Source organism: Canis lupus, chromosome 18 (genome assembly GCF_003254725.2).
Source record: "Canis lupus dingo isolate Sandy chromosome 18, ASM325472v2, whole genome shotgun sequence".
Classification (NCBI taxonomy): Eukaryota; Metazoa; Chordata; class Mammalia; order Carnivora; family Canidae; genus Canis; species Canis lupus.
Window position 1 is genome coordinate 35,704,165 of NC_064260.1, and position 25,277 is coordinate 35,729,441.

At 31.7% G+C, this 25,277-nt stretch overlaps 1 protein-coding gene across 5 annotated transcripts in view; it reads right to left on the reverse strand.

The window, feature by feature from the left end:
• The window catches only part of ELP4 (elongator acetyltransferase complex subunit 4), a 253,984-nt gene that overhangs the window by 111,964 nt on the left and 116,743 nt on the right, over window positions 1-25,277 (reverse strand). For all 5 annotated transcript variants that reach the window (XR_007403636.1, XR_007403635.1, XM_025452359.3 and 2 more), the window contains exon 9: window positions 22,043-22,149. Coding sequence is in view for 3 of the 5 variants with exons in the window: in XM_025452359.3 (XP_025308144.1) it covers window positions 22,043-22,149 (107 nt within the window). In the remaining 2 variants the exon portion in view is untranslated. The remainder of the gene's footprint in view (window positions 1-22,042; window positions 22,150-25,277) is intronic.

Consider the following 25,277-nt stretch of genomic DNA (forward strand, 5'->3'; position numbering starts at 1 on the left):
GACTTGATATATAATCAAAAGAATCAATTAACACATCATATTGTGTACTAGGAATTCCAAACATATTTGGTGTGTTTAAAGAAATATTTTCAAAAAAAAAATAAAGGAACATTTTCAGTCATCTTCTTTTATTTTTTTATTTATTTATTTATTTTATTTTTTATCTTCTTTTAAATAATTCGTATTACACCTAGAAATGTTTGATGATCAAAGCAGTATAGTTTGTTATGGTAACTGATAATGAGATGAGAGTTTATGCATCAGAACCATGACTTATCAAAAACTACTGCTATATCATGATAGTTTTATTAATTTCTGGGTTTTAGTCTTCCATACTTAATAAGAATATCATCAGTTCATATGGAAGCCATTTGAGAACATGTTATTAGACTTGTATAGTAAATGAATTGCTCATGTAATGGCTAGTTGATTGAATTATTACTTCTAATTTACAGATGCTCAATAAATTTCTGAGGAGCTATATGCAGATTTACACAGTAACAGCATAAACACTATTTATAACAAATACCATTATAACAAAATCCCCTTATGACAAAAGATTTCAAATTCCCAAATGATGGCTTATATATATTTAAAAATAGTAACTGATACAACTTCAATGTAACAAAACAGTTTGTACAATCTCTTTGAAACTTCTACAACAGAGAAGCCCTTAATGACTTATGTAATAACAATGAGATAGATGAGCATAGAGTATACTCACAACTGGCTCCATCACCATTAATTACTTAAAACTAGGTCCAGTTGAGTAGGCTGGTGAAGGCCACAGAGTTATCTATAGAGATGTATCTAGAGGTTTTTCTATCTGTGTAAGAATTTAGGGTTGAGTAGGGTGCCCTACTTATAGTCATCAGCCTCATCCTGCCACCTCACCTCCCTCACCTCCCTTTTGTGCCCCGACCAGAAAAACAAAATGAATACTAAGCAGCTAAAAGATAGTCCCTGCTTAAAACAAAGTTCTTGGTAGGAGTGAAAGAATGGTAATACTGTAGCCAGCCTAGAGCTTGATGACCTATCTTAGCAGCCTGAAGCCCAACCTTAGGTCACATGACTACTTCAGAGGTTCACAGAATTTTGTATGAGGCAGAGTCAGGGGAAGAGAAGTGCTTTTCACAGTCACTTCACAAGTAAGTCTTGTTGCTTTCTATCCTTAGATGCTGTAGCCATTATTCACTGGGGAGCTCAATGTGCTATTAGAAAGGCTGTTATGAGGATATGTGTTTTGGGGTATCGATGTTGAGTTATCTGCATCTGAATATGTGTATGTGTCATTGAAGGTTATTAGGTGCTAGGCTAGGCATTTGTTATGGACCTTTTAGTCTAAGTAGAATAAAGGGGGTGAAATATCTTGTTTATAAGGGCATAAAATCTTATATCTCAATTTAGTGAGCTATTATCTAAAATGTATTAAATCTATGAAATCATATATAATGTATGATGTTTACTTTTAATGACTGATAATGTGTGAAATTTTCTTTCAGTGGTTTAATATGAAATGAATAATTGCATACTTCCCATTGTAAATCTTAAATACTTTCCAATGGCAAGGCTAGTTAAAATATTTCTGTTCTCATTCTTGCATATTACATGAGCTACAAAATTCACCTTTTAAGTTCTGTTCTCTAGTGTAGAGACACTAACAAATTATTTATTATTATTATTGTTTTTTACAAAAGGCTTCTAAGTGAATAGTTGTGATTCCATGTGTAAGTATGCGAGCAAAGAAACCATTTAACTAACTTTTATGATTTTATTTTGAAAATCAGGCTGATGTGTAAGGAAACTTAGGCCTTCTACTTTCTATTTCAAATCTTTAATTATAAGCATTATACATTTGAAAGGCATCTTAAATTAGGTATTATCTTAGCCCTACCTTTATTTACTTTCACATAATTATCCTGATGAAAGATATAATTATGGCATTATACAAAAGTACTAACCCATTTTTTTAAATTTTTCCTAAGTGATAAACACATTACATATGGATTAAGGCAATAAATCTCCAACTAAAATAGCTAGGATTTAATTGAAAAGTGGAAACTAGAATTCCTAGTTCTTGGTTAAAAAAAAAAAACCTTATGAAAAACAGTATTTGGGGGAAATGCTTTATGAATAAATTTCAAGATATAATTATAATTTTCTAGTTACATAAAAATGTTTATTTTAATGCCCAATTTTAGAGAAGAAAAACTGAGAAACATGTCTTTTAACACCATGGAAAAAAAGCAAAAGGCTCTCTTTGCTTGAATTTTTCATTTTGTATTACTGTGGAGTGTCATGGAGACAGAATCACAATGTGACATTTTAATCCTCATCTTTGATGTCTGCAGCATAAAATTATTACTCTTAGAGCAGTGAGAAGGAGTCCCTATTTAGAAAACAATGAGGCTTATTATGTAATAACTGGAAGGAGAAATCATCCTCTGTAACTAGCAGAGTAGCTTCCAATCCTCTGAAGGAATGGTAAAAGAAGATGGCCAGGACATAACACTTCCAAACTTAATTTTAAACAATGACCCAAATTATCATAAAATAATTAATCATGTTTCACTCAAGTGATAATAGATATAAATGTCAATTGACTAGGAACAATGAATATGTAGGCCCATGGGATATTACTATCCAATGTTATCAAGATGTTATCAACTTGGCACCTCCCCTCTATTTGAAGGGTATATTTTAAATGCTCAGTTGGTTTGGCTTTAATTAGTCATCCTGATGGGTATTCATACCCAATCTTTACCACATGTCTATAGAGGCAAGAGGAAGAGATAATATAGACAAGCTAAAAAAAAAAAAAAAAGCATTTAAATTTGAATTAAAGTTATTTGATAGTGTTTTAATGCACTAAAAAAAGTTTCTCATTAAAAAGGAGAGTTTTACATAAGCCAAAGATTTAGAAGGAAGTCACTATATTGGTAGGGAAGGGCCGCTGGAGTGGAGAAGCTAGTAAAATCTTCACCAAGTAGAAAAGACTGAGTTAGGTATCAAAGTGCATATCTTTTTTTTTTTTTTTTTAAGTTCTAGGTTGATATGGAGAAGCACTGCAACATTAAAGGCAAGAAACAGTTCATTAACTAGGGAAAATTAAAACAGGCTGGTATGGCTACTATGCCAGGGGCTGCACTTGGGCTTTGAGAATTGATTCCTTAATGCTCTTCTTCAAAGAGCAGACAACTCAGACCCATATAGAGAGTTAATTAAAGATGTAGTCAGGGTACTACATTATACCTATAGTCAACAATAATATATCATACAATTAAAAACTGTTTAAGAGGATAGATCTGAAGGTTTTTTTTTTTTTTTTAAGGATTTTATTTTACTTATGAGAGAGAGCAAGCAGGGAGAGGCACAGAGGGAGAGGGAGAAAGAATCTGAAGCAGGACTCAGTGCTGAGCACAGAAGCCCAACATGGGGCTTGATCTCAGAACCCTGAGATCATGACCTGAGCCGAAACCGAGTTGGTTGCTCAAATGACTGAGTGACCCAGGCACCCCTCATGTTAAGTGTTCTTATTACAATTAAAAAAGAGAGAGATGTAGTCAGATATTTAGTAGACATATGTAGCTGATATACTGTTATATTTAGTAGATGTATTATTTTCCACATATTATTTGTTTTTCATTCAACAAACATTTACTAAACACCTACTGTGTGCTAGAGCCTGTGTTAGGTGCTGTGGATACATTATTAAACAAGAATATGAAACAATTGCTGCCACCAGCTTACAGTACAAACATCAAGGAAAGAAAATATTACAATAATATTTATAAGTGCGAAAATAGAGATTATTTACAAGGCACTCTAGGAGTACAGAGGGAGGCTACCCAACCTGGTTTTGGAAAATCAGGATAGATATTTTAGAGGAAGTGACATCTACCTGAAGGAAGAATAAGAATGATCTGGCAAGAATACTTGGAAGAAAAGGGAGAATATTTTTGGCATTTACAGAAGAGCTGGATGTGACAAAATGGGCCACTGTGGGGACTGCATGTACAAGAGTCAGGCTGCAAGTTGGAGTTCAGGCAAGAGATGGGCTAGAGACATTGCCAGAGGCCAGATATAAGGGTATGTATTTTGATAAAAAGCACTGGACTAGATTAAAAATTTACTTAAAAGTACCTCTATAAATATTCACTGAATGAAATAACAGAAATCTACCATTAATCTGGCTCTCACATAATTAGTCCTTGAAACTTCAATTGACTTAGCATGTACATTATATTGAAATAACAAACATTTCATCCCAGGTCAGGATATTAAAAAATCTGACCCAATTTCTCACACTTCTCTCTAAGGGACTCTTACACATGCCCCACTCCCACCCTCACACACGGCACCAAAGTAAATTTCATCCCAATTTTTAAAGCAAAGATGAGGGAATTATTTTAGTGGGAAGGAATTATTCCCTTTTATACAAACAAGTCACTTGAGTGTTGCTAATCATTTAATTAAAAATAGTCTGAAGGCACAATAATTTTGTCTTAGTGTTAAGGCTTTTTTCAGGATAATTTTATATAACATTTACTAAGATGAATGACCATTTTACTCTTTTCTTGTCATATGTTTTCTAAGATTCATGGTATACTATGCTTAGGCATATAAGTATATTTTTTTAAAATGTTGAAAAAAAGGTTTTATTAAAACCGAAAACAAAAAGCATAATTATTTAAATATTATACAAAACATCATTTTAATCTGCATGTTTTCTAAATTTAAAATAAACATTCTGCTTTCCAAATGAAGCAATTACTTTTTCAGATCATAACTATTCAATAATTACCATTTTTAAATTTTTGAATATTTACTGCAAAGCAATGTGGTATCAACTTTTCTGATTAGAAAATAGATGCTTGTGGGAAAAATGGAAGCAATTTTATTTAAAAAAATATGCAGATGCATCCTATAATAAAAAATACATTTAATGATCATATAATTAGATGGGAGGAGTAACTGGAGATGATAAGATGAATGGATCACAGCTTTTACTGCATTAGTTAAAATTTAACACAAAATTAAGGCTGCCTACCATTGGAGTTACTGTATAAGTTAGATTTTTTTCATTTTATTATTTTGAAATAAAGAATATGCATAGTTTACTAACTGATAGCACTCCCTTTTCTTCAGAAGTATATGTCATTAAAGTATATTATGCAGCTCATAAAGTTGAAATTATAAACTTGAAATTAAAAATATGGAAATCTGTAAATTTACTTTGACATTTTTTTCAGGATATTTATTTTAGATGATGTTACTGAAATCTCATGTGACTCACTTATAACCATCATATTAGTTGAAACAAAAATACTAGAAAATAAAAATTTAAGATTAAATTTGTTAGAAATAATTTATATTGCACTGAAAAATATGAGTGTTTCACCTACTATATTGACTAAATAATTTTGTGATACTAGGAATCTAATTTACATAAATTTCCAAATAAAGTTGATGGTTATTTGACATCGGTTACTTTAGAAAGGCTCTGTGCAGAACACATTAATGATTATACTACTGTTTCATAAGATTATAGAAAAAATTGTCTTTATTAGAAGGAATCTTTCCAAGGGAATAATAAACTTTAATTAACACTAAAGGATAATTAAGAATAAACTTATTAAGTGACTGTTCTGATAAACTAACATGGGTCAAACTTTCCAGGCCACCTAATTATCTTTAGGTGGAATCACATTTCAACAATCCAGGCCAGGTTAAAAAAGATACCATTTTATCACAACTTCTATATGTGGTCTTTGAAAAACTATTTTAATATCCAAATGCCTTTGTTTAAATCATCTCAATCTTGTCTTTTACAATTTAAATCTCATATTCATTTGGTTCTCCATGTTGGCTGTTAAAAGTAGCCTTATGATTAAACCCTCTATATACATTCTTGAAAATCATTTCAGATTTTTCATTTAAGATATTAACAGTAGGTCCTTTAACATCTCCTTGCCCATCATTTCAAAATATTTGATAATTTCTGATTCCAAAGGAAGAAGTTTCACAAAAAAATATAGGTCAGTAAATGAGTTTATTTTAAAATCTACATAAGGAATATTTATTAAAAAATCAAAATTTTCCTGCTGCAGTGTTCAATTTATTATTCTTTTCAAATCTATTTTTAACTTTGAAATACATTTGAAACTTATTTTGAAAAATATTTTTATTAATGAGATAAACCTTCTTAAAAACTTTTTTTTGTAATATAAAAATTTACAGAGATGGTTCAAGAACTGGTAAATTATGGTAGGAATCAAAATACTAATAGAAAATCTTTGATTTTTGACAATTGTGGTATATAGATAAAAGAACATTTTAGAAAGCAGAAATATTTTCTTAGATGACTATAATTTTTAACTTCATAGTGAAGCTAACCTATAGGTAGTACTTGTAATGGAGGAAAATGTTCACCAAACATTTTTGGGTAAAAAAAAAGATATTTGTAATATAAAAGCAATCCCAGTGAAAATTGGAGAAATTAGAAAAGAGAAATCTCTCCCTTCTGCTACAGGCATAGTTTAAGTCTTATTTCACAAATAAAAGGACCCTCCCTAGCATATGGAGTAGTTGCCATGTCCTCCCAGGGATGGTCTGTAGCTATGTTCACCTCAGGCTCATCAAGAAGAGGTGAACTGTCAAATATAATTTCAGTCATAGGGTGGTTTGGTTGAGACAGATTAGTGGTATGCAATCATGATAGATAGTTTATCCTAGTTCCAAAATGCCGCTTGGGAAATCTTGAACTCAAATGAACAGAGACTCAGTCATTATTAGTGTCAAAAAGGTATACAGAGACAAAATTTGGTTGGCAGCACGAAAGATGAATCAAAGCAAAAAAAGTGACCAATTGCATGTTCAAAATCGAAATTGAGAAGCATATTACAGTTTGGAAACACTTTAAATACCAGAAAAGTCACACATTACTAGTTGTTCACTGATTAATATTTAAAACATGTTCCTCTAAAGTAATATATTTTTAGAAAGACAATACAAATTGCATGTGTTATCATATTTCAAAATCTTTATTCTCAGTGTGATGCTGAATTAGAGTCTCCTCTTATATAAAGGATTAAGACAGTGAGATACTTTAAAAAATTTTACGTAATTTTTACTCCTTTCCTTCAGTTGAAAATTCCAAGAAATAGTTTTTTTAAAAGAAAAATTGGTTTTGTGGAAATATATTAACATTTAAGTGTTACATAATTTGATGACTTCCTTTGGAAGAAATCAGGATATAGAAAGGGTATAAACTTAGAATGTGGAAAAACTTAGAACTAAAGAACCTTCCAAATATTTTCTAAATATTTTCTAAATACACATTTATAAATTATAAAATACATTATTCTATTAGCAAACACAAACTTTGGTATCTTTAAATCAACCCCCCCCCCCCCAAACCAACTGAATATCCACAAAAAGAATGTCCTCAAGTGTCACTGCCTGAAGTGATATGCTCTGACAAATCTAACAGCTCTTTCTGTGTCATTCCTAATGCACTTGTCACTCAGTATTATCCATCCTCATTAATGACAATGGGAAAGTTTATCTTGGGAACACGTTTTAAATCATCTACTCTTTACAATGGGACCATGAAATCTCTTACAAAACATGAGGCGGGAACTACTCTGACAACAAAACCCCTTCCTGGCAGCTTTATTCTTAATTCCTGTTCAAGGAGTAATCTGTTTATTATAAAATCATACAGAACAATATATTAAACAGAATTTGAAACAAGAATAGCTAGTGTGATTTTCAAGCTTACAAGTATTTTTACAACATTTTTATTAGGCTGAAAACACTAAGTTGAGTCCTTTTTGTGTGGTTTCATGCAATCTTCTTTTCTATTCTACATTATAAACACCTTTGCAAAGGATTGGTTTTATCTAATTTTAAAACAATTTACAAGTGCCAAAGACATTAATCCTTATATAATTATTTAAAAAATAATAATATGCATTAAGGAAAAGAAATTCTGTGTTCATGTTTAAATTTCCTAACTAAAATGGCAAAAGATTTCAGCTCAAGTTTCATACAGCTTAAAAATATTCTGACCAGTCCCCAAACTGTTTTTAATAATATATTTATATTTTAAGTTTTAATGTGGTCTTATTTCCTTGCCTAAAAAATTCCTACAGTTAAAAATATGAAGTGAAAAATAAGCAAGACTTCTTGATCCATCGTGGCCACTTAAACCTTCTGTTTTAATTTGGCTATCAATTACATACACTAGGTAGTGTGGATAATGAGCAGCTAATCTTTCTTTGGTATACTTTTGCTGCTAAAATCAAAACCTGCTAGAAATATATCCTTATGCTTCTAATTACTCAATCATCAAAAGTTTCATGCTACTTTTTGATTAATTTACTTATGGCAAAATAATCTTAAATAGATTACAATAAATTTGAAAAGTCATACTTAATGTAGATTTTCTCACTTTTAATCTGAAGTTCACTTGTGAATTCAAACATGCTAAAGACAAAAATATTGATTTCTAATACTTAAATTGTATGCACCTGTAATTCATGAAGCCTTTTTTACCTCAGAACTCAAGATTATTACTTTAGTATTTCTAATTAACACCTTATTTTAAAGAAAAAAGAAAAAAGGTTCCATTAAAGGGTGTTTCAAAGTTTATGTGGGCTTCGTGCTTAAGTTTCTAAGTTAAATGTACAATAAATAGCATAAGATGGTTAATTTAATTTATAATGTTTTATAAGAGAAATAAAAAATCTAAGGAAAATAGGAAGATATACATATAAATTATAATTGTTTCTCATATACTAGGTATTTATTAGGATATATAATTCAGTTATAATACATAAAATATCAATTAGTGTGTGGCTTCCGAAAGCAGAATTAGTACTAATGTAATGGGGGGAAGTTGCTTTAGCATCTGAAAGAATTTTCTAGCAGCTGTAGTTGATAGAGACTGAAATGGGGTGCCTCTAAGAAAGTGGGTTCTTTATGAATACACAGAGGCTGAGTGAGAAAAATATGTGCATATGATACGAACGTGGCTTTGAAGCATTGTAAGTTCCCTTCTCTTCTGATTTTTGAATTATAAGAAATGTAGGTATTTTCTCAAAGAAACACACCAGCATTATTAATTCAGAAAGTGTAAACTACACATCAAATGATTATATGGGTTTATTATTACTCAAAGCTTAATTTGAGACTATCGATCATATCCTGCAATTGACAATTCTTTCAGTAAATTTTATTTAAAGTATGCAGTCTTCTAAAGTAGTGGTTGTTATTTATTGCAAAGTTTCTCTGTAAATGACCAGAAAGTAAATATTTTTTGGCCTTGCGTGCCATAAAATGTCAACTTAGTGATGCAGAGTGAAAGCAGCCATAGACAATTTATAAACAAATAGGCCTGGCTGTGTTCCAATCAAAGTTTATTTAAAAAAAACAAAAAACACACAGTAAGTCTGGATTTGGCCCACAGGTCATAGTTTGTGAACTTCGTGCTTTAAAGCAACAGGGGCAAAGTTGGTTTAATGTCTTTTACTTACCTATTTTTACATGAACCAAGCCAAAAGACTCTTTCCAATAAAATGATGGGAATGTTACAATGTTTGAATGTTAAAGCAATGAAACGGCTCATATTTATGGCACTATGAAAAGTAGACCACAATTTCCAAAATATCTTTACATGTACTCTTTCTGTTTCTTGACTAAATTACACATTAAGTCAATAGGATCCATGAAGGAAATGCATTCAGCTATAAATTATGCACTGTAAAGCTTTTCTTCTGAATATAATCGTCCTTACATTTCTATCTGGGCCAGGATGGTTTCCCAGGAGGAAATTCTTAAGAAGCCAAACTAAAAGAATTAGACTGGGACTTGTCAGCTCCATGTGCACAAAGAGGTCAGTGGGATGATTCTGCAATAATGATAGTTCTGATGCTTTGTTAGTGTGGAAGTGGTATTAGTTGCTTTATTACCAGTGTGCACTTAAATCTGAACTTAACCAAAATGTTGTATTTAAATTCCACTGTACATAATCATTTCATGCTTGACTCCTGAGTTTCATAAATCCTTTTCTGTTAAAAGCCACAGAACCATAAGGCAATAAAATCCACTCTACTGGCCTGAGAAGACTAGGCATATTAACAGGCAATTACTGGGTCAAAGGGGATTAGAAGGTATAGGTAACTTTAAACCTAAGAATCACATCTGATTCTTGTCAGCTGTGGGGGACTTTTACAGATTTGGAAAATTTATGATAAAATCTTTTAAGATAAAGCATTCAAAATAATTTTCAAATGGCAAAAAAATGACAGGAAATAATGATTCAAACAATACCAAGTACTTTTTGGTAACTAAAAGTTATATATTTCTTCATTTTCTATCTGATATTTTTGAAGAGTACAGCTTGACTTCATTTCAGCAATAACAATTCATTACATTGTTAGCTGATTTTGAAATAGTTTTTTGTTGACACACAATGTCCTATTAGTTTCAGGTATACATCATAGTGATTTGATATTTTTATACATTGTAAAATGATCTCCATGATAAGTCGAGTTACTATCTGTCACCATACAAAGTTATTATGATATTAGTGACTATGTTCCTATGCTGTACATTACATCCTCGTGACTACTTTTTATAACTGGAAGTCTGTACCTCTTAATCCCCTTCACCTATTTCTCCTGCTCCCCCAACCTTTCCCTCTCTGATAACCAACAGTTTGTTTCTTGTATCTATGAGCATGTTTTTGTTTTGTTTGTTCATTTTGTTTTTCTGGTTCCACATATGAGTGAAATCATATGGTATCTGACTTTCTTCCACTTGTTTCACTTAACATAATACTTTATAGGTTCATCCATGTTGTTGCAAACAGACCAGCTGCTATTTTTGAAGGTTACTTTACTTATTCAAAACTTTCGAAGAATGCTAACCATTTATGAAAACTGTATTAGCATTATCAGACTATTCCATATAGTCATATAGTTTCATATATCTGAAAGGGTGAGGGTTTTTTTTTTAAGATTTTATTTACTTATGCATGAGACACATAGAGGCAGGGACACAGGCAGAGGGAGAAGCAGACTCCATGCAGGGAGCCCGACGTGGGACTCGATCCTGGGACTCTAGGATCACACCCCGGGTTGAAGGCAGCGCTAAACCGCTGAGCCACCCGGGCTGTCCTGAAATGGTGAGATTTTATACTCATACTAATATGTTTGAGCACTGTCAAGAGGACATTCATTCATTCATTCATTCATTATGTTTTGAGCACCTACATGATCAGGCACTGAACTAGGAAGAGGGGAAATGTTGATGAGTAAAAGAGACATGAATTTAAAGTATTTCTGCACCTAAATGAACTGCATTTTCTCAAAGCTGCAATATTTTATAAAAGAGGCTTAAGAATGATCATGATATTTTCGCTGTGCTAAAGAAATATGGTAGCAAAGCCAAACAACACATTGAAGAGTAGATGGACTTTCAAGAGCTAAACAACAAGCAGATTTATCTGATTTATGTAATCAGATATTGTCTGCTTACATCATGATTGGCCTTAATGACTAGCCTTGGTATTTTTCTATAAAAATAAGTCCCTCAAGTTGTTGAAGGGTAATTTATCATTATTCATTTGATTTGTTTAATTACTTTTGTTAGACCCGGATTTGATTTGGCATTGGCTACAAATTTAAAGTTTTTGATAATACAAAGCAACACCCAAAGTAATTAGAGGTATATAGATGTGTGTCTGAATGGCCAAATTCAGAGGGAAGAATCTAGAAAGTGCCGAATAAATTTATTTCAGTAGTATATATTTACTAATTTGATTTTGAGAGCAAAAAAAAATGACTTAACCTCGTGTGTGTGTGTGTGTGTGTGTGTATAACATAAAATCTAAATTCATTAAAATCACTATAAGGTACAAAATATTTTATTTTCATCATTAGTTTTACTTTTACCCTAAAATCTTGATTTACTGAAAAATCAGGTGAGTGAATTCATTCAGCACAGACCATTACTAATACTTTATCTGCACCACCATTTGTTTCCCTCAGAGCATTGGAAAGGCTATGAAAAATAATGAAAATAAATCGCTGTCAAGTTTGATTACTTTTTCATACCTATCCCTTACAAATTTTGAACTTCAATACAGAAAAAATTTTTCTGAAATTTTGAAACATGCTAGTTTTATGATAAAGAACATTTGATGGTTCCATTGTGCTAAATTTCCCTATATCTGGACATGATCCATATATTTAACAACTGTGTATATTTGTATATGAGCATTTTTCCTTAAAAACTGTAGGTATATATTTTAATAATTTTCTATAGTACTGGTACATTTGGTTTTAGTCAACATTTTAGCAACTTGTTTGTAAAAATATTAACAAACTAGTATTGTGTTAGTTTTTCCCTTTGACCACTGAATACAAGATAAGTTGACCCATTTATTTACAGACTCAACAAGGGCAATCCATTTCATGCTATAGCACTGACCCTTAACAAAGATCTTGTAAATGAGTAGCCTATTACAATATGTACAAGTGACCTTTAATTGCACCAAGAGGCTTTTTGTTACAAGAGTTTTCAATGCTACACCATAGCTACAGTATAAGTTGGTAAAATATTTCTTAGGTTGTTGAGCAGATATATCAACAACCTCTCCCTATCAAAATATATATACAAAAAAGGCATTTAACTAAGTCTACATTATAATAATGCCTTTTAAATGACTATTGATCAGAAGCATAAGCTGTTTTTCCAATCATGGAAGAATTAAATATTTAGAACTAGCACAAACAATTCATTAAATCATTAAAAATGTAAAAAATACAACTTTTAAATAAAATAGCATTTGGAAATAAAAATAGTTATTTTGTACTGAGTAAAGGCTTCATTTTATAACAGAAGATTTTAATCTTAGTAAAAGACACCTCTTCTCTCTTTATTAAATAACTATACAACTGGAACTTTTACAACTTCGAAGTGTTTAGGGAAGAATCACATATCCAACAAAACATACTCAAATCCTCAAATATATTCCAAAAGTCATTTATATTAAGTAAAGGTATTTAATGCAAAATTTCAATAAAGTATAGGATCAGATATTTCAACTGATTTACTCAGACATTTCTGAATGACTACAATATATTTTTGACAGTCTTAACAAAAAAATGAAATCAAATACTCAAATTTCATTAAACCATTCATATTAAGTATCTTATTTCTGGAAGGCTCATGCCAAAATGATTTAGTCCGATTCTCTTCAACAATGGTGGGTTGACTTGACAGCACCTGACAAAACAGTTCAGTGAACTTCACTATACCAGATACAAAGAACCTGAATCGGCTACTCTATGAAATGTCCACTGTGGTGTGGAGTTATGACAGTAATAACTCTGATGAAACTTTAATTTCTACTTAAATAAGAGAACTGCTTTACTAGTTTTGTGGCTAAAGGAACTTCCATTATACCTCCATTTCTCTTAGTCTCTTAAAAGTTCTATCTTTTAAAAGCCTAGTAACTTATATTTAATCTCATTGTTCCTTAATGAGGAATATTTCTTACAGTAAACTGTAGGAAACTTTTTTTAGTAACACTGATCAATAAAAAAGAAAATACTTTGCACTCATAAGATTAATTGCTTAATTTTGCTTAAAGATAGTAGCTGAAGGATTTCCAATAAATAAAACATTTGCAGCAGAAAAAGAGATATTAATATGAATGGATTAAACCTTCATTAGAACAAGTTATGATAAAAAAGGATGCAAAAATAGGAAATTTGAAAAAACTGAATTTGGTATCTTACTACCTTATAAACTGTATATACCTTAATTATCTAGCGAGATAAATTTTAATGCTTCAAAGATAATATTATAAAATAATTTAGAAAAATATAACATGGTAATTATGAGCAAATTAATATTTGCAAAAATACCTGACTGTAGAATGTAAATGAATACAATAATAATACACTGTAGTTAAATTTTTATACTTTTGAACCATATCAAAAGAGTGGACCTAAACAAGGGAACCATGGTTCTTTGTATAGAATATTTTCCCTACTTTACATGGTTAAGATCTAGAAATCCTACAGAAGTGGTTAGTGTCTTAGGGAGTGGCTTTATAGTTTTTGCAAATTAACTCTTCTATTAAGAAATACCTACCAAATACCAGAAATTAGTAAAAAAATAAGGAAAGAACAATCTCACAGTTCTAATGTTATATAAGGGAGAAGCCATGACTAATCCAATCTGAATCTTATAAGGTATTTTATAAAAATAGAGTAGAAAAAAAATAAAAATAGAGTAGAAATGCTTATTAGGAACACAAGAATTTTTAACATGAATATTAACAGATTATTTATCCATGTATGTATATTTTTGAGGTTTGTTCTTTTTTATGTCTCAGGGCGGAGGATTTCTGGTGAGATCGCAATATATCTTGTGACATGGTGAGTGGTTGCTGGTTAAGAGCCCAGGCTTTGGTCTAAGTGTCATTTCTGTCAGTTAGTAAATTTGGATAAGTTAGGTTACTTGATCTCTTTGAACCTTAAGTTTCCTCATTTATAAAATGTAGATAATAATGGTATCCAGTAGTTGTGAGAGCTCACAGGTTATAGCTATAAAGCACTTGCAATAGTCCTAGGCCCCTGTTAAACACTCAATAAAACTTTTTATTTTTAAATCAATAATAATTAACAGAGCTCCTGAACATGTTAACTTTCCAGTATAATTCTGTACATGGAGTTAAAAGATCTGGATTTAATCCTAGCTCTATGACTTTGGGAAGGTTATATAATTCCTCCTATTCTCTTACATTAAAATGTGTGTAATAATGCCTATGGCAAGGGTTCCTGTATCAAATAAGAATTAAATATGGTAGTGTATGTGGAAGCACTCAACACAATACCAGAATGAATGAGATACCCAATACATGTTTTTAAATACACTTATTGTAGACATGAGTTACCCTAAAAATAGTACGTTAGCAATTTAACAAATATTCATGGAACACCTACAATGTATGCTTGGGATTTCACCACACACAAAAAAGACAGACTATGTCCTAAATCTTGTGAAGCTTACAGCAAGTTAGGCTGAATAATGTTGAAAAATAACAAACAAATTTACTGATAAGCAACTGCAGTAATATGTGTTACAATGAGAATTAAAATCAGGTACGTGATAGTAGATAATCGAATGAATACTTCAGATGTGCCAGTCAGGGAAGAACTAAGGAGGCTGAGATGTTTAACCTGCAGTTCAATGACAAGAAAAAGCCATGAAAGGATGGAGGGATGAACATTATGGACATTTGCTGCGCAAAGACCTTGTGGAAGGACTAAAGATATTTTGGGAACAAAAATATTCCCAAAGCTGCCTATAGTAATCACAAAGTTCATGGATACCATATTTACTAAGCTCTATAATATGTTATTACTCTTCTAGGCACCTTGGAGTTTACATTTGTAAAATATTATGTTCTCAACTTCTAGCTGATGAAATGGGATAGCCATGATTTGTCATCATTTTTTGTTTTCTGTTTTTCTATCTTTTTCAGACACTATAAATAGCACATTGTGGGAGGAAGTGGTTTAGGGAATACCAAATAAAATGGGTGAGTTCTGCTATAGCAGTTATACAAATGCTTTAAGAAAATCCTTGAAGTACTGCAATATAATTTTCCTGGAGTCAAACCATAGAATACATACAGAAATACTTGTATCTGCAAAATTCAGGAAAGAGGAGAAGAGATATTTTTTTCCTCTTTGTATCTTTAGGTGATGCTGAATCTGTACCACCTTGGTCTCAAAAGTGAGAATGTACTACAGGTACCACCGAATCTTTAACACACTTGCATTCTGAAAACTACTTGGCAAGATTCTAAATATTAGATTTTTACTTGTGCCACCATCTTGCTATTCAAATATATGCCTTCTTTATATTCCTAACTAAAATGTAATATTAATTAGTATGAAGATTAGCACAATATGAAATATTAGACTCTAATTCAATTTATAAAACGACGATTTTTATATAAAAATTATTCACCTCATGGTGTCATAATTTAAAATACTTCTCAAAGAAACAGGATTCATTTGATGTAACAAAGTCTAAGTTTAGTATCTCATGTGTTGATGACCATACAGAAACTTTAAGACATATAATAGCCAAACATGAATTTATTCTTCCTTGCCAAATGAAGCAATGATGTTCTGCTAGCCCAACTCACAGGAAGCATGTGAAATGAACACAAAAGCAAACAGGCCTTATGCTGCCTAAGGGAAAGTCAGCAAGATGGCAGCTTCAATCATTCGGAATAATACTAAAGCAGCCTTAGGCTTTTCTCAGAATGGAAACATGTCACTATTACTGCAGTATTCCAACAAATCAGAATGCAGAGAAAAGAACACTTATGCAATCACATCCTGGAAGGGCACTTTACTCAACATTTAAGTGGAAAATAATTATAAAGAAATTTCAGAAAAATTGTCAGAGAACATAAATGACTCAGGGAAAAATGTTTTTTTCTTTTAATGCGCTTAATAGATTTTTAAAAAGCTTACCACTTAGAAAGATTTTCCTTTTACATTCTCCTTAAGGAATTATTAATGTAAACACTAATTTTTATGAAATGGTAAGTGAAAAGTTTGGGATTCAGGCTGCCAGTAAGAAATACTCATTTTTCCCCTGATACAGTACTACTGCTTTGGAAGTTTGATCAAAGAGGATAAACTTTCCTAGTATTTATATAGGAAGTTAAAAAATACTTCAAATATTTTGGGAACTTACCTAATCAGTATACTTTTAGCATGTGTCTAGTCATGTAGCCATCTTTGGTCAATCATCAAAAAATCAAAGGCAAATTGGCATGACTCAACCCTAACTTTAATACCGCATGATTGTGTCGTGTAAGCTTGTTTTGTGTGAGAGCTGCTGTGGTTTTAGCAGAGAGATTAACAACCGGACCTAAGCTGGCCTCCAAACCTTGCCCTGCTGATGCCTCAAGCTCTTTGAAGTCTGACCATCATACCTGGCAAAACAACAGTGAGAACTAGGATGGTGTCAGATCTAATCAAATTGTTCGCTGCAGCATAGTTAACTATGGGGTTCACTAATTGGCCCAATTGCGGATTATACCTTTTGCTACAGATTCAAGACAATAATTTAGTTAAATGATGTTTTTTTTTTCCTTATCTCTTCTAATTAAGATTCCAATGTGGGAAGAAATAGGATTAGACAGTCTCAAAATTGTGTTCCCCTTAAGGTGGTATGCACTTTTGATAGGCTCACTATGACATGTGAAATATGTAAGAGTACAGTATTACCAACTGCTGGAGAGTCTGTGAAACCTCTATGACCCTACTGTATGTCTACCTTACTTGGGAATTAAAATGTAAATATGGGGATGGTAATATAATGAATATATTTAGATGTAAACACATACAAATGACATTTCCATTGTTAAAGAATGCTAATTTGAATTTACTTTTGACAAACAGTTTGATCTATATGAACAGATACCTATGTGCCACTTTGATTTCCTTTTGCTAACTGCAATACATTTGGGAATTGAATATTTCAATATTTGTGGAGGACAACAGGATCAGAAAAGATATATTAGTGGACTATACACGGTCTATCATGCTACAACTTTAATGCTCTTGAGTCAGACATTTAGGTTTCCATTATTTTATTTTAGTGACATAATTTTTCATTGACAAATACGTTAACCAACCCTCCCCTCTACCTCTAAGTTTAGTAAACAGCCACCTTTCTACTTCTCGCTTAAAACTGGAAAATGCTATTGATACAAAACGTAGGGAAGTAAGGAAACCTAGGACCAAAGATATCATACAACTCTACATTGTCCAACATTGTCAAAGTGACTGCAAGAGTTTATGCTTTTCCAATATGTAAGAATTTCAAATAATTCTACTGAATCCTATCAAGTATACTGCAGTACTATATAAAGCTAATTTATACTGATGGCATGTAATATTTTGGTCTTAATACTTAAGAATGAATTTTCTAAGTAAGTACACAATTAATAGTTGTTACTCAGTAAATACTGGTTTATCAATTCTGTGAGAAAAAGTTCTTGATGACTGGAGAGGTACCAGAGTCCTGTATTCTGATTTAGGGGCAAAGTATTAAAGACAATCTTGAGTAAACTTAATTTACTTTCATTTTCTGAACTCCTAATATTCATTTAGTGTACAAGACCCACATAAATATGATAATTTATGATTTTTTTGTGATAATTACTGTTTTTGGACCAATTAAAGCTTATGTAAGTACTGTTTATCACTATTTTGAAAATTTGCTGTTATGATACCATCAAACTAAATGAAGCCACATTTCAAATCCTACCAAAATCTTACTCGTTTAGGTTACAATTACATCATAATTACTAATATAAAGAAAAATATTGGTTAATGATGATCCTAACATTAGAGAAGCAAAAATTATAGAAATTGAAAAATAATACATGTCTCAAGTAGTTATTTCATCTTAGAAGTGAAGCTACGTATGTAAGTTAAATTTCTTATGGAACTTAATGGAGAAGCTCCAGTGGAGCTTATATAATATTTGTAGCTGCATTATTTGGACAATTTTTCAAACTTCATAATTTATCTATATACATATATTTCAGCAAAGATTTTATACCTGCTAAGTGTATGACTGTTCTTAGATTTGGGATAGATATGAAGATTTAAAAAGATACAATTTTCATGTATTGAGTCTATTATATCTTCGTAAAGTCTTTTGGTATAAAATATTCAATTATTATATAGAAAGTATAAATAAGCCAGTAGTGGGCCTGGTACACAATAAAGAGTTATTAATCTTGCTACGATTGAAAAAAGGTTATGTGGTAAGGCCAAGGAATAAGTAGTATATCGTGGTTAATCAAATATGTTAGTATGATTTAGAAGGATTACAAAATTTCAAAACTATTTTTTTCCTAACCTGAAGCCAGACTGAATCAGCCTTAAATATTCTTTTACTTATCCAGAATGCATGCCAGAATTTTAGATTATTACTATAGATATGATTCTGCTATGGTTTTTGTAAGGGGCTAATTTAAAGAGCTTTATGGCTGATGAATACTTGGTATTAGTGAATATTTACTGTGATTAGATAAATGCTTCCACTTGAATCTGAATAATACCAATACACATTCCAAGAAGAAAGAAATATTCTTTTGCTTTTTCCAGATCACTCAAATTAAAGATTGCTGGTTAAAGCTGCTCTATTTGTTAGAGGCCCTTGGTAGCTGTTAATTAAAAAAAAAATCAGTTTTCATATATAAAAATATGATAATTTATGATTTATCATAAAAAGGGTATTTAATAAATCAAAGAAAGGGTACCCTAAAAATAGAGATGAGGGTATTTTCCTGTTTCTTTTGCCCTTTGTTTACAAACATGCCAACTTTTGAGACCATGTAACTGATAGAAAATTCCAACATGTAACAAATCTACCTGTATGGAATCAGAAAACTTTCTGCTTTACCCGCTAAACCACCTTTCTCTTCTGAAAGTGAAACAGATATTCATTGCCTGCTATATCATAATCTCACACTTTACAGACTAGTAGAGTATACATTTTACTTTTTCTTTTTAGTATCAGTTTAGAAAAAACATTTATTTGTTGTGCATATTAAAACAATGTCACTTTTTCCCCTAATAAAGGAATCCTCTTGTTTTCAATTTCTACAATATATTACCAAAGACTTGCTACCTGTTTGGGTATGTATTTTTTAAGGTACAATGCTGTATTTAAATCATTTAGTCTTATATGGACCACATGATTTTATCTTGTTATAATTATACCTATATATGTTACTATTACGTTTGTTTTGTTCCTGAATTCATATTTCTTCTAATCATCACACTGAATTTTATTGCACGAGGAAATAAGTTATTTGGAATGTGTTTCACCCATATTTCTATGTATAAAAAAAAGATGAAGGTTATAAGCCAAAAAAGTAAAGGATTTGATCAACTGTATTAAATATTAACTTTTTAAAAACCAATCACTGATTTGTGTTTTGTTTTCCTTATTGCTTCCAAACCACAGGTGATCAATTATAATTGTTCTCTTAGTTTAGAATGTTGGGAATAGAAGAGAGGAAATGGAACAGAAACCTATGTGGTTTATAAAAGATCTCATATCAGTTCCAATGGTAAAGTGCAGTCACTATTAGAACCTAAAGTTATTCAAAGAAGAGGTCCCACTTGACATTATTTAAGTCTTTTACTTCTACCCCCCTCATCCCCAAAATAAGATCCACTGTGTGTGTGTGTGTGTATGTGTATGTTGTGTACATGTGTGTGAAAGAGAGGGAGAAAGAATAAATATGATCCATACTACAGTGCTACTTTTTTCCCTGGATGCAATATGATTTTCATGAGGGAATATACTTGCTTAGTTTCTATGATGATAGACATGATACCTTAGACCTGGTTGTCGGAATACTCACTTGGGAGAAAGGTGTTAGAGAAAAAAAACCCCACATTTTTCAATAAAAATGTAAGCTCAACTTAAAAGAAAATGATGAAGCATGCTTTCCTTGTGACACTACCTATAACTTTATCCCTCTAAAATTTTTAAGCAAAATATCGCCTAAAATTGGTAAATAATAATGGTAAGTTTCTCAGTATTCTATCAGAAAAACTGAAACAAAGTTTGAATAATTACACTGTTGGGTTCCATTTCAATAGTTTCTTTTGAGAACTAAAGCAAATTAGCTCAAGAATCAGTATTTCTACACTCTCGATCTTTTGGCTTTAAGTGGCTTTTGAAGGGAGTATCCCCAGATGAGAAACTTCTAACACTCCTGCAGAGATGACCTGCTTGAAGAACTGGCTGCCTGATTAACTATTAACTGCTCTCAATAGGATTAGATAATTAAGGACATTGATGACCATTAATTAGGAGGAGGGCACATTAATTTGTCACTGGATAGGGCCCTTACAATGATTTATAGGTTAGTGCTACTTGCAAATGTGAAGGGAAAGAGAAAAAGAGAGAGAACCATGAAGTTACCTTATCAAGTGGCCAGCTAAAGAGGGCAGAGGGTCAAAAAAGGGCCAAAGTGGTCACTTAAGGGTGAAGTCCCAAACACCAAAGCAGTGCCAAGCCACATTGACCATCATTTGGTGATGAAGTTAAAAATATGCTAATTTATTGGTGGCAATTCTCTCTTTTTATGGTTTCAAGCAGTTAAGACAAGTGGCCTGCTTAAGAGCTTTTCATTTGAAAAGAGATTAAACAAAATGGTTTGTCAAGGCTGCTTGGCTGTTTTATGTCTTTGTTAAAAAAAATTGCACCGACTATACTGATAACTATCACATCACCCAAAAGCCATCTCTCCCTGAGCATTTATTTCGTTAATAAATACATCAACTCTAATTGCTTAATAGTGCTATGTTCATTTGCTCTTTAGCAAGATTAAGTTGAAATAAATCTTTTGTACTACTACTTTCTGTCACTACTGCTTGCACAAAGGTCACAAAAAAAGTTTAAGTTTTGTAGAAAATTTACTTAAAGACATTGGTGTAAATCATACTTTGTTTTGTTCAGCATGGAAAGCGGAAAGGTGATTTCACTAATAGTAAAGAAAACTGCTTTTAGAATGTAGATAAGGATCCTCTTTTCTTAGCCATACACAATTGTGGGTAGCATTCACATTCCACACACAAATAAGCACAGCTCATTAACATTTAATTAAATATGCTTTTGAAAGCCTTGGAAATACGCATGTCATACTTATCATGTAAGTTTGACGCTTACTTTGAATAGACGTGTAAAACAAAATCATTTTTGCTATACTCTAATGATATGCCATTAAAAGAGGAAAAAATAAGATAGTTGAAGAACATTATTTCGTGACACCAAAAGAACTTAAGAATATCAGCAGGAAACATTTTCTAAGAATTTCATTATTGTAAAAAAACATATATATACATATACACATAGACTATTTAACCTCAAGACCGTCAACTAAAATACAAAAATTCTCTCTTACCTCAATGGTGAATAGCTTCCTTTTTAATTTAAAAGCTAAGTCTTTAACATCGGATACATCATAAATCAAGTTATTAAGCCGAGGAATCTGTCGAATATGAATCAAACCTTGTAAAAAGGAAATTAAAAGAAAAAAATTAAAAACACTGTCTTGGATGCATAAATTAAGAGTCTCACAGCAGAATCCGGTAAATTTACACACAAGCATCCTCCCCTTTTAAAACTGGAGCTTACTACCAGGAGCAATGAAGCAAATGGTGTGATTATACTCAAGTAATCAAGCAGAATAAGATAAACAGAAATCCTTGTGCGAGGAAAACTAATTGCACTTTGGTACAGAAGTACAGATGTAAAGAGGGATCTTAATACTTGTCAAAACTACAGCCGGTTTGTGTGTGATTTTCTCTTGTATTTACAGTAAGCAAATATGGCTATCACCTTGCATGCTGCCCACGGCACCACTGAGTGATCTTTATTTTATTAAATGCACCAGTAAGCAGCCAGCAAAACAAGGCTTATGGGTTACTGATAACCAGTGAAGCACTAATGAAAAGTATTTCATTTTGTACCTTATTAATGACTTGAGCAAACCACTGAAGAAAACTACATTTCAGAGCACACTCTAGGATCAAACATTAACCCCTATGCCATCCCAAGACACTCATTTCTGTGGCATGTTAGACCTTTATGTAGCTGTTATAAGCTTTGTAACAGTGCTAGGTAAACCGTGAGCTTTGGCCTCTTGTCAGTAGAAACACTTGCTAATTTTTTCTGACAAGGGCAGTGGATGGCTTTTGTGCAGCTTAATGCAGTTTCTGACTAAACTCAGGGTCATTTGCCACAGATGAAGACATGGAAGATCCTTCGGTGTATCTCCCTTCCTGACTCAGCCCATATTTAAAAATCATTACCCCAAAGACTTTGATCTCTAAACATGGGAGAAGAAAGCAAATCCAAATCTGAACAAATGAGATGCATCTTATTTAAATAACTCCTTCTCTAATAAATAGTTTGGTGTGTGTTTGAATGCTTAGTAATGTATGTATTTGTTTTAGCTTGAAAGGGTAAACCTCTAGGTGCTTAACTTTTGAAATGGTCCCTTCAAAAATAATTCACTGAAACATTTGATTTAATTTATTTAACTTAAAAAAGGCAAACTATGTTAAGAAGACAGCTTTTAGATACAGATTAAAAATATCTTTTTAAAAAGATATTTAATTAATTTATTTGACAGAGAGAAAGAGAGAGCACAAGCAAGGCAAGTGGCAGACAGAGGTAGAGGGAGAAACAGACCCCCCTTGGAGTAGGTAGCCCAATGCAGGACTCCGATCCCAGGACCTTAGGATCATGACCTGAGCCAAAGGCAGTGCTTAACTGACTGAGCCACCCAGGCGCCCCCCCCAGGTTAAAAATATTTTAAACAGAGTTACTTGGTAAAATACATTAGAAATGAGCGCATTAGACTTTCATTTGTACATTCCTCATGTTAACTTGGTATATATATACTTGCTTAGCTGCTAAGTCAGGAGGCCTTTATACAATGAACAAATATGGTTTATCAGGTCCCTCTTATTAACAGAAATGTTACTAGTTGTCAAAATCACTCAATCTGTTGGTAATAATTTATTGATCTAGAGATTTCAGCACAAAATATCATAGCCTTTCACCCTTGAAATGTTTTAATCAAAATAACTGTCTTAGAATGTAAAATATAATTTGTTAAACTTATTAGGTCACAATACTTACACATGATACTCAGATATAATTTATTAAGGTAATATTTAACTTGAGTTGCTTAAAAAATAATAATAATAAATGAAAAATAGTTTATCCAGTTATGGGACAAGTAAGTCCTAGGGTTGTAATGTACAGCACGGTGACGGTGACTATGCTTAACAATAATGTATTGTGTATTTGAAAGTAGCTAAGAGAAATCTTAAAAGTTCTCATCACTAGAAAAGAAAATATTGTAAACCATGGTGATGTATGTTAACAAAAGTTAACTGTGGTAATCTTTTCACAATACATACATCTATCACATTATTACTTTGTATACCTTAAACTAGTACAATGTTGTATATCATTATAGTTCAATAACAAATTAAAAAAAAGAAATAGTTTAATCTTAATAGTCCTCTTCCTATAATAGTGACTTTAAAAGATTAAATAATTATACATAGGGTTAATCTGGGCATATAACATACAGTTACGCAAGTTAATATCATGAAGCAAATGATTTTAAGTAGCTTTTGTTCATAGCTTATATTTTCTAGCCTTTAAAAAATATTTGATTGTTACATTGTGCTGTTTCATTGTTTTTTAAAATTTGTATGCCAGGGCACCTGGGGAGCTCAATGGTTGAGCATTTGCCTTCGGCTCAGGTCCAGATCCCAGGGTCCTGGGGTCGAGTTCCATATCAGGCTCCTGCAGGGAGCCTGCTTTTCTCTCTGCCTATGTCTTTGCCTCTCTCTGTGTCTCTAATGAATAAATAAATAAAATCTTTTTTAAAAAAAGAATATTTTATGCTGACTCTTCAAAGTACTGGTGGTTATCATATAAAGTATCTTATAATTTTTTTTTTGTAGACTGTAAAAATTGTCATAGTCCTGCAATCACAGTCTTAAATAATCTTCTAGCAGGCTTCAAATAAACTACTCAGTATTTAGAGGTTTCCATGGAAGTAGAGTAGGCCCACAATAATAATAGCAATAATTGATATTTACTCGGTATAAGTAAATAGGTAAAAATCATATTGCCTATTTAATTTAGAGCTAAGATGTACAAAACCATTAAACCTTTCCTATTTCAATGGTTCTATGTAAGAGCCTTTATTTCAAAAAATATCACCAAATTAACCAAATGACAAAAATATTACTAAAAACTTAAAAAAAAACAACTAGAAGTCTGATTAATTGACCTGTGTTTATACTAGGATGACAATATTATAAAATTTGCTCATAACTCAACAAAATGAGCAAAGTCCAAATATAATCAAAGATGTTCACTTTCTGAAAACATGATTGACTAGGACTTTTAAAATCTAATAAGTATGAATTTTATTTTTCACATAGGTAGGCTTTGTAAAGCATAAACCACTATTCAAAGCTGTTATTATTAGAATTAATATATTTATTTCAAACATGGCTAATAAGTTTCATGACTTCAAGTTCCTTGGACAATAAAATTTTTATCTGACTGAGCCATGCCTTAGTACTTGGGTTTTACTCCTTTCAAGT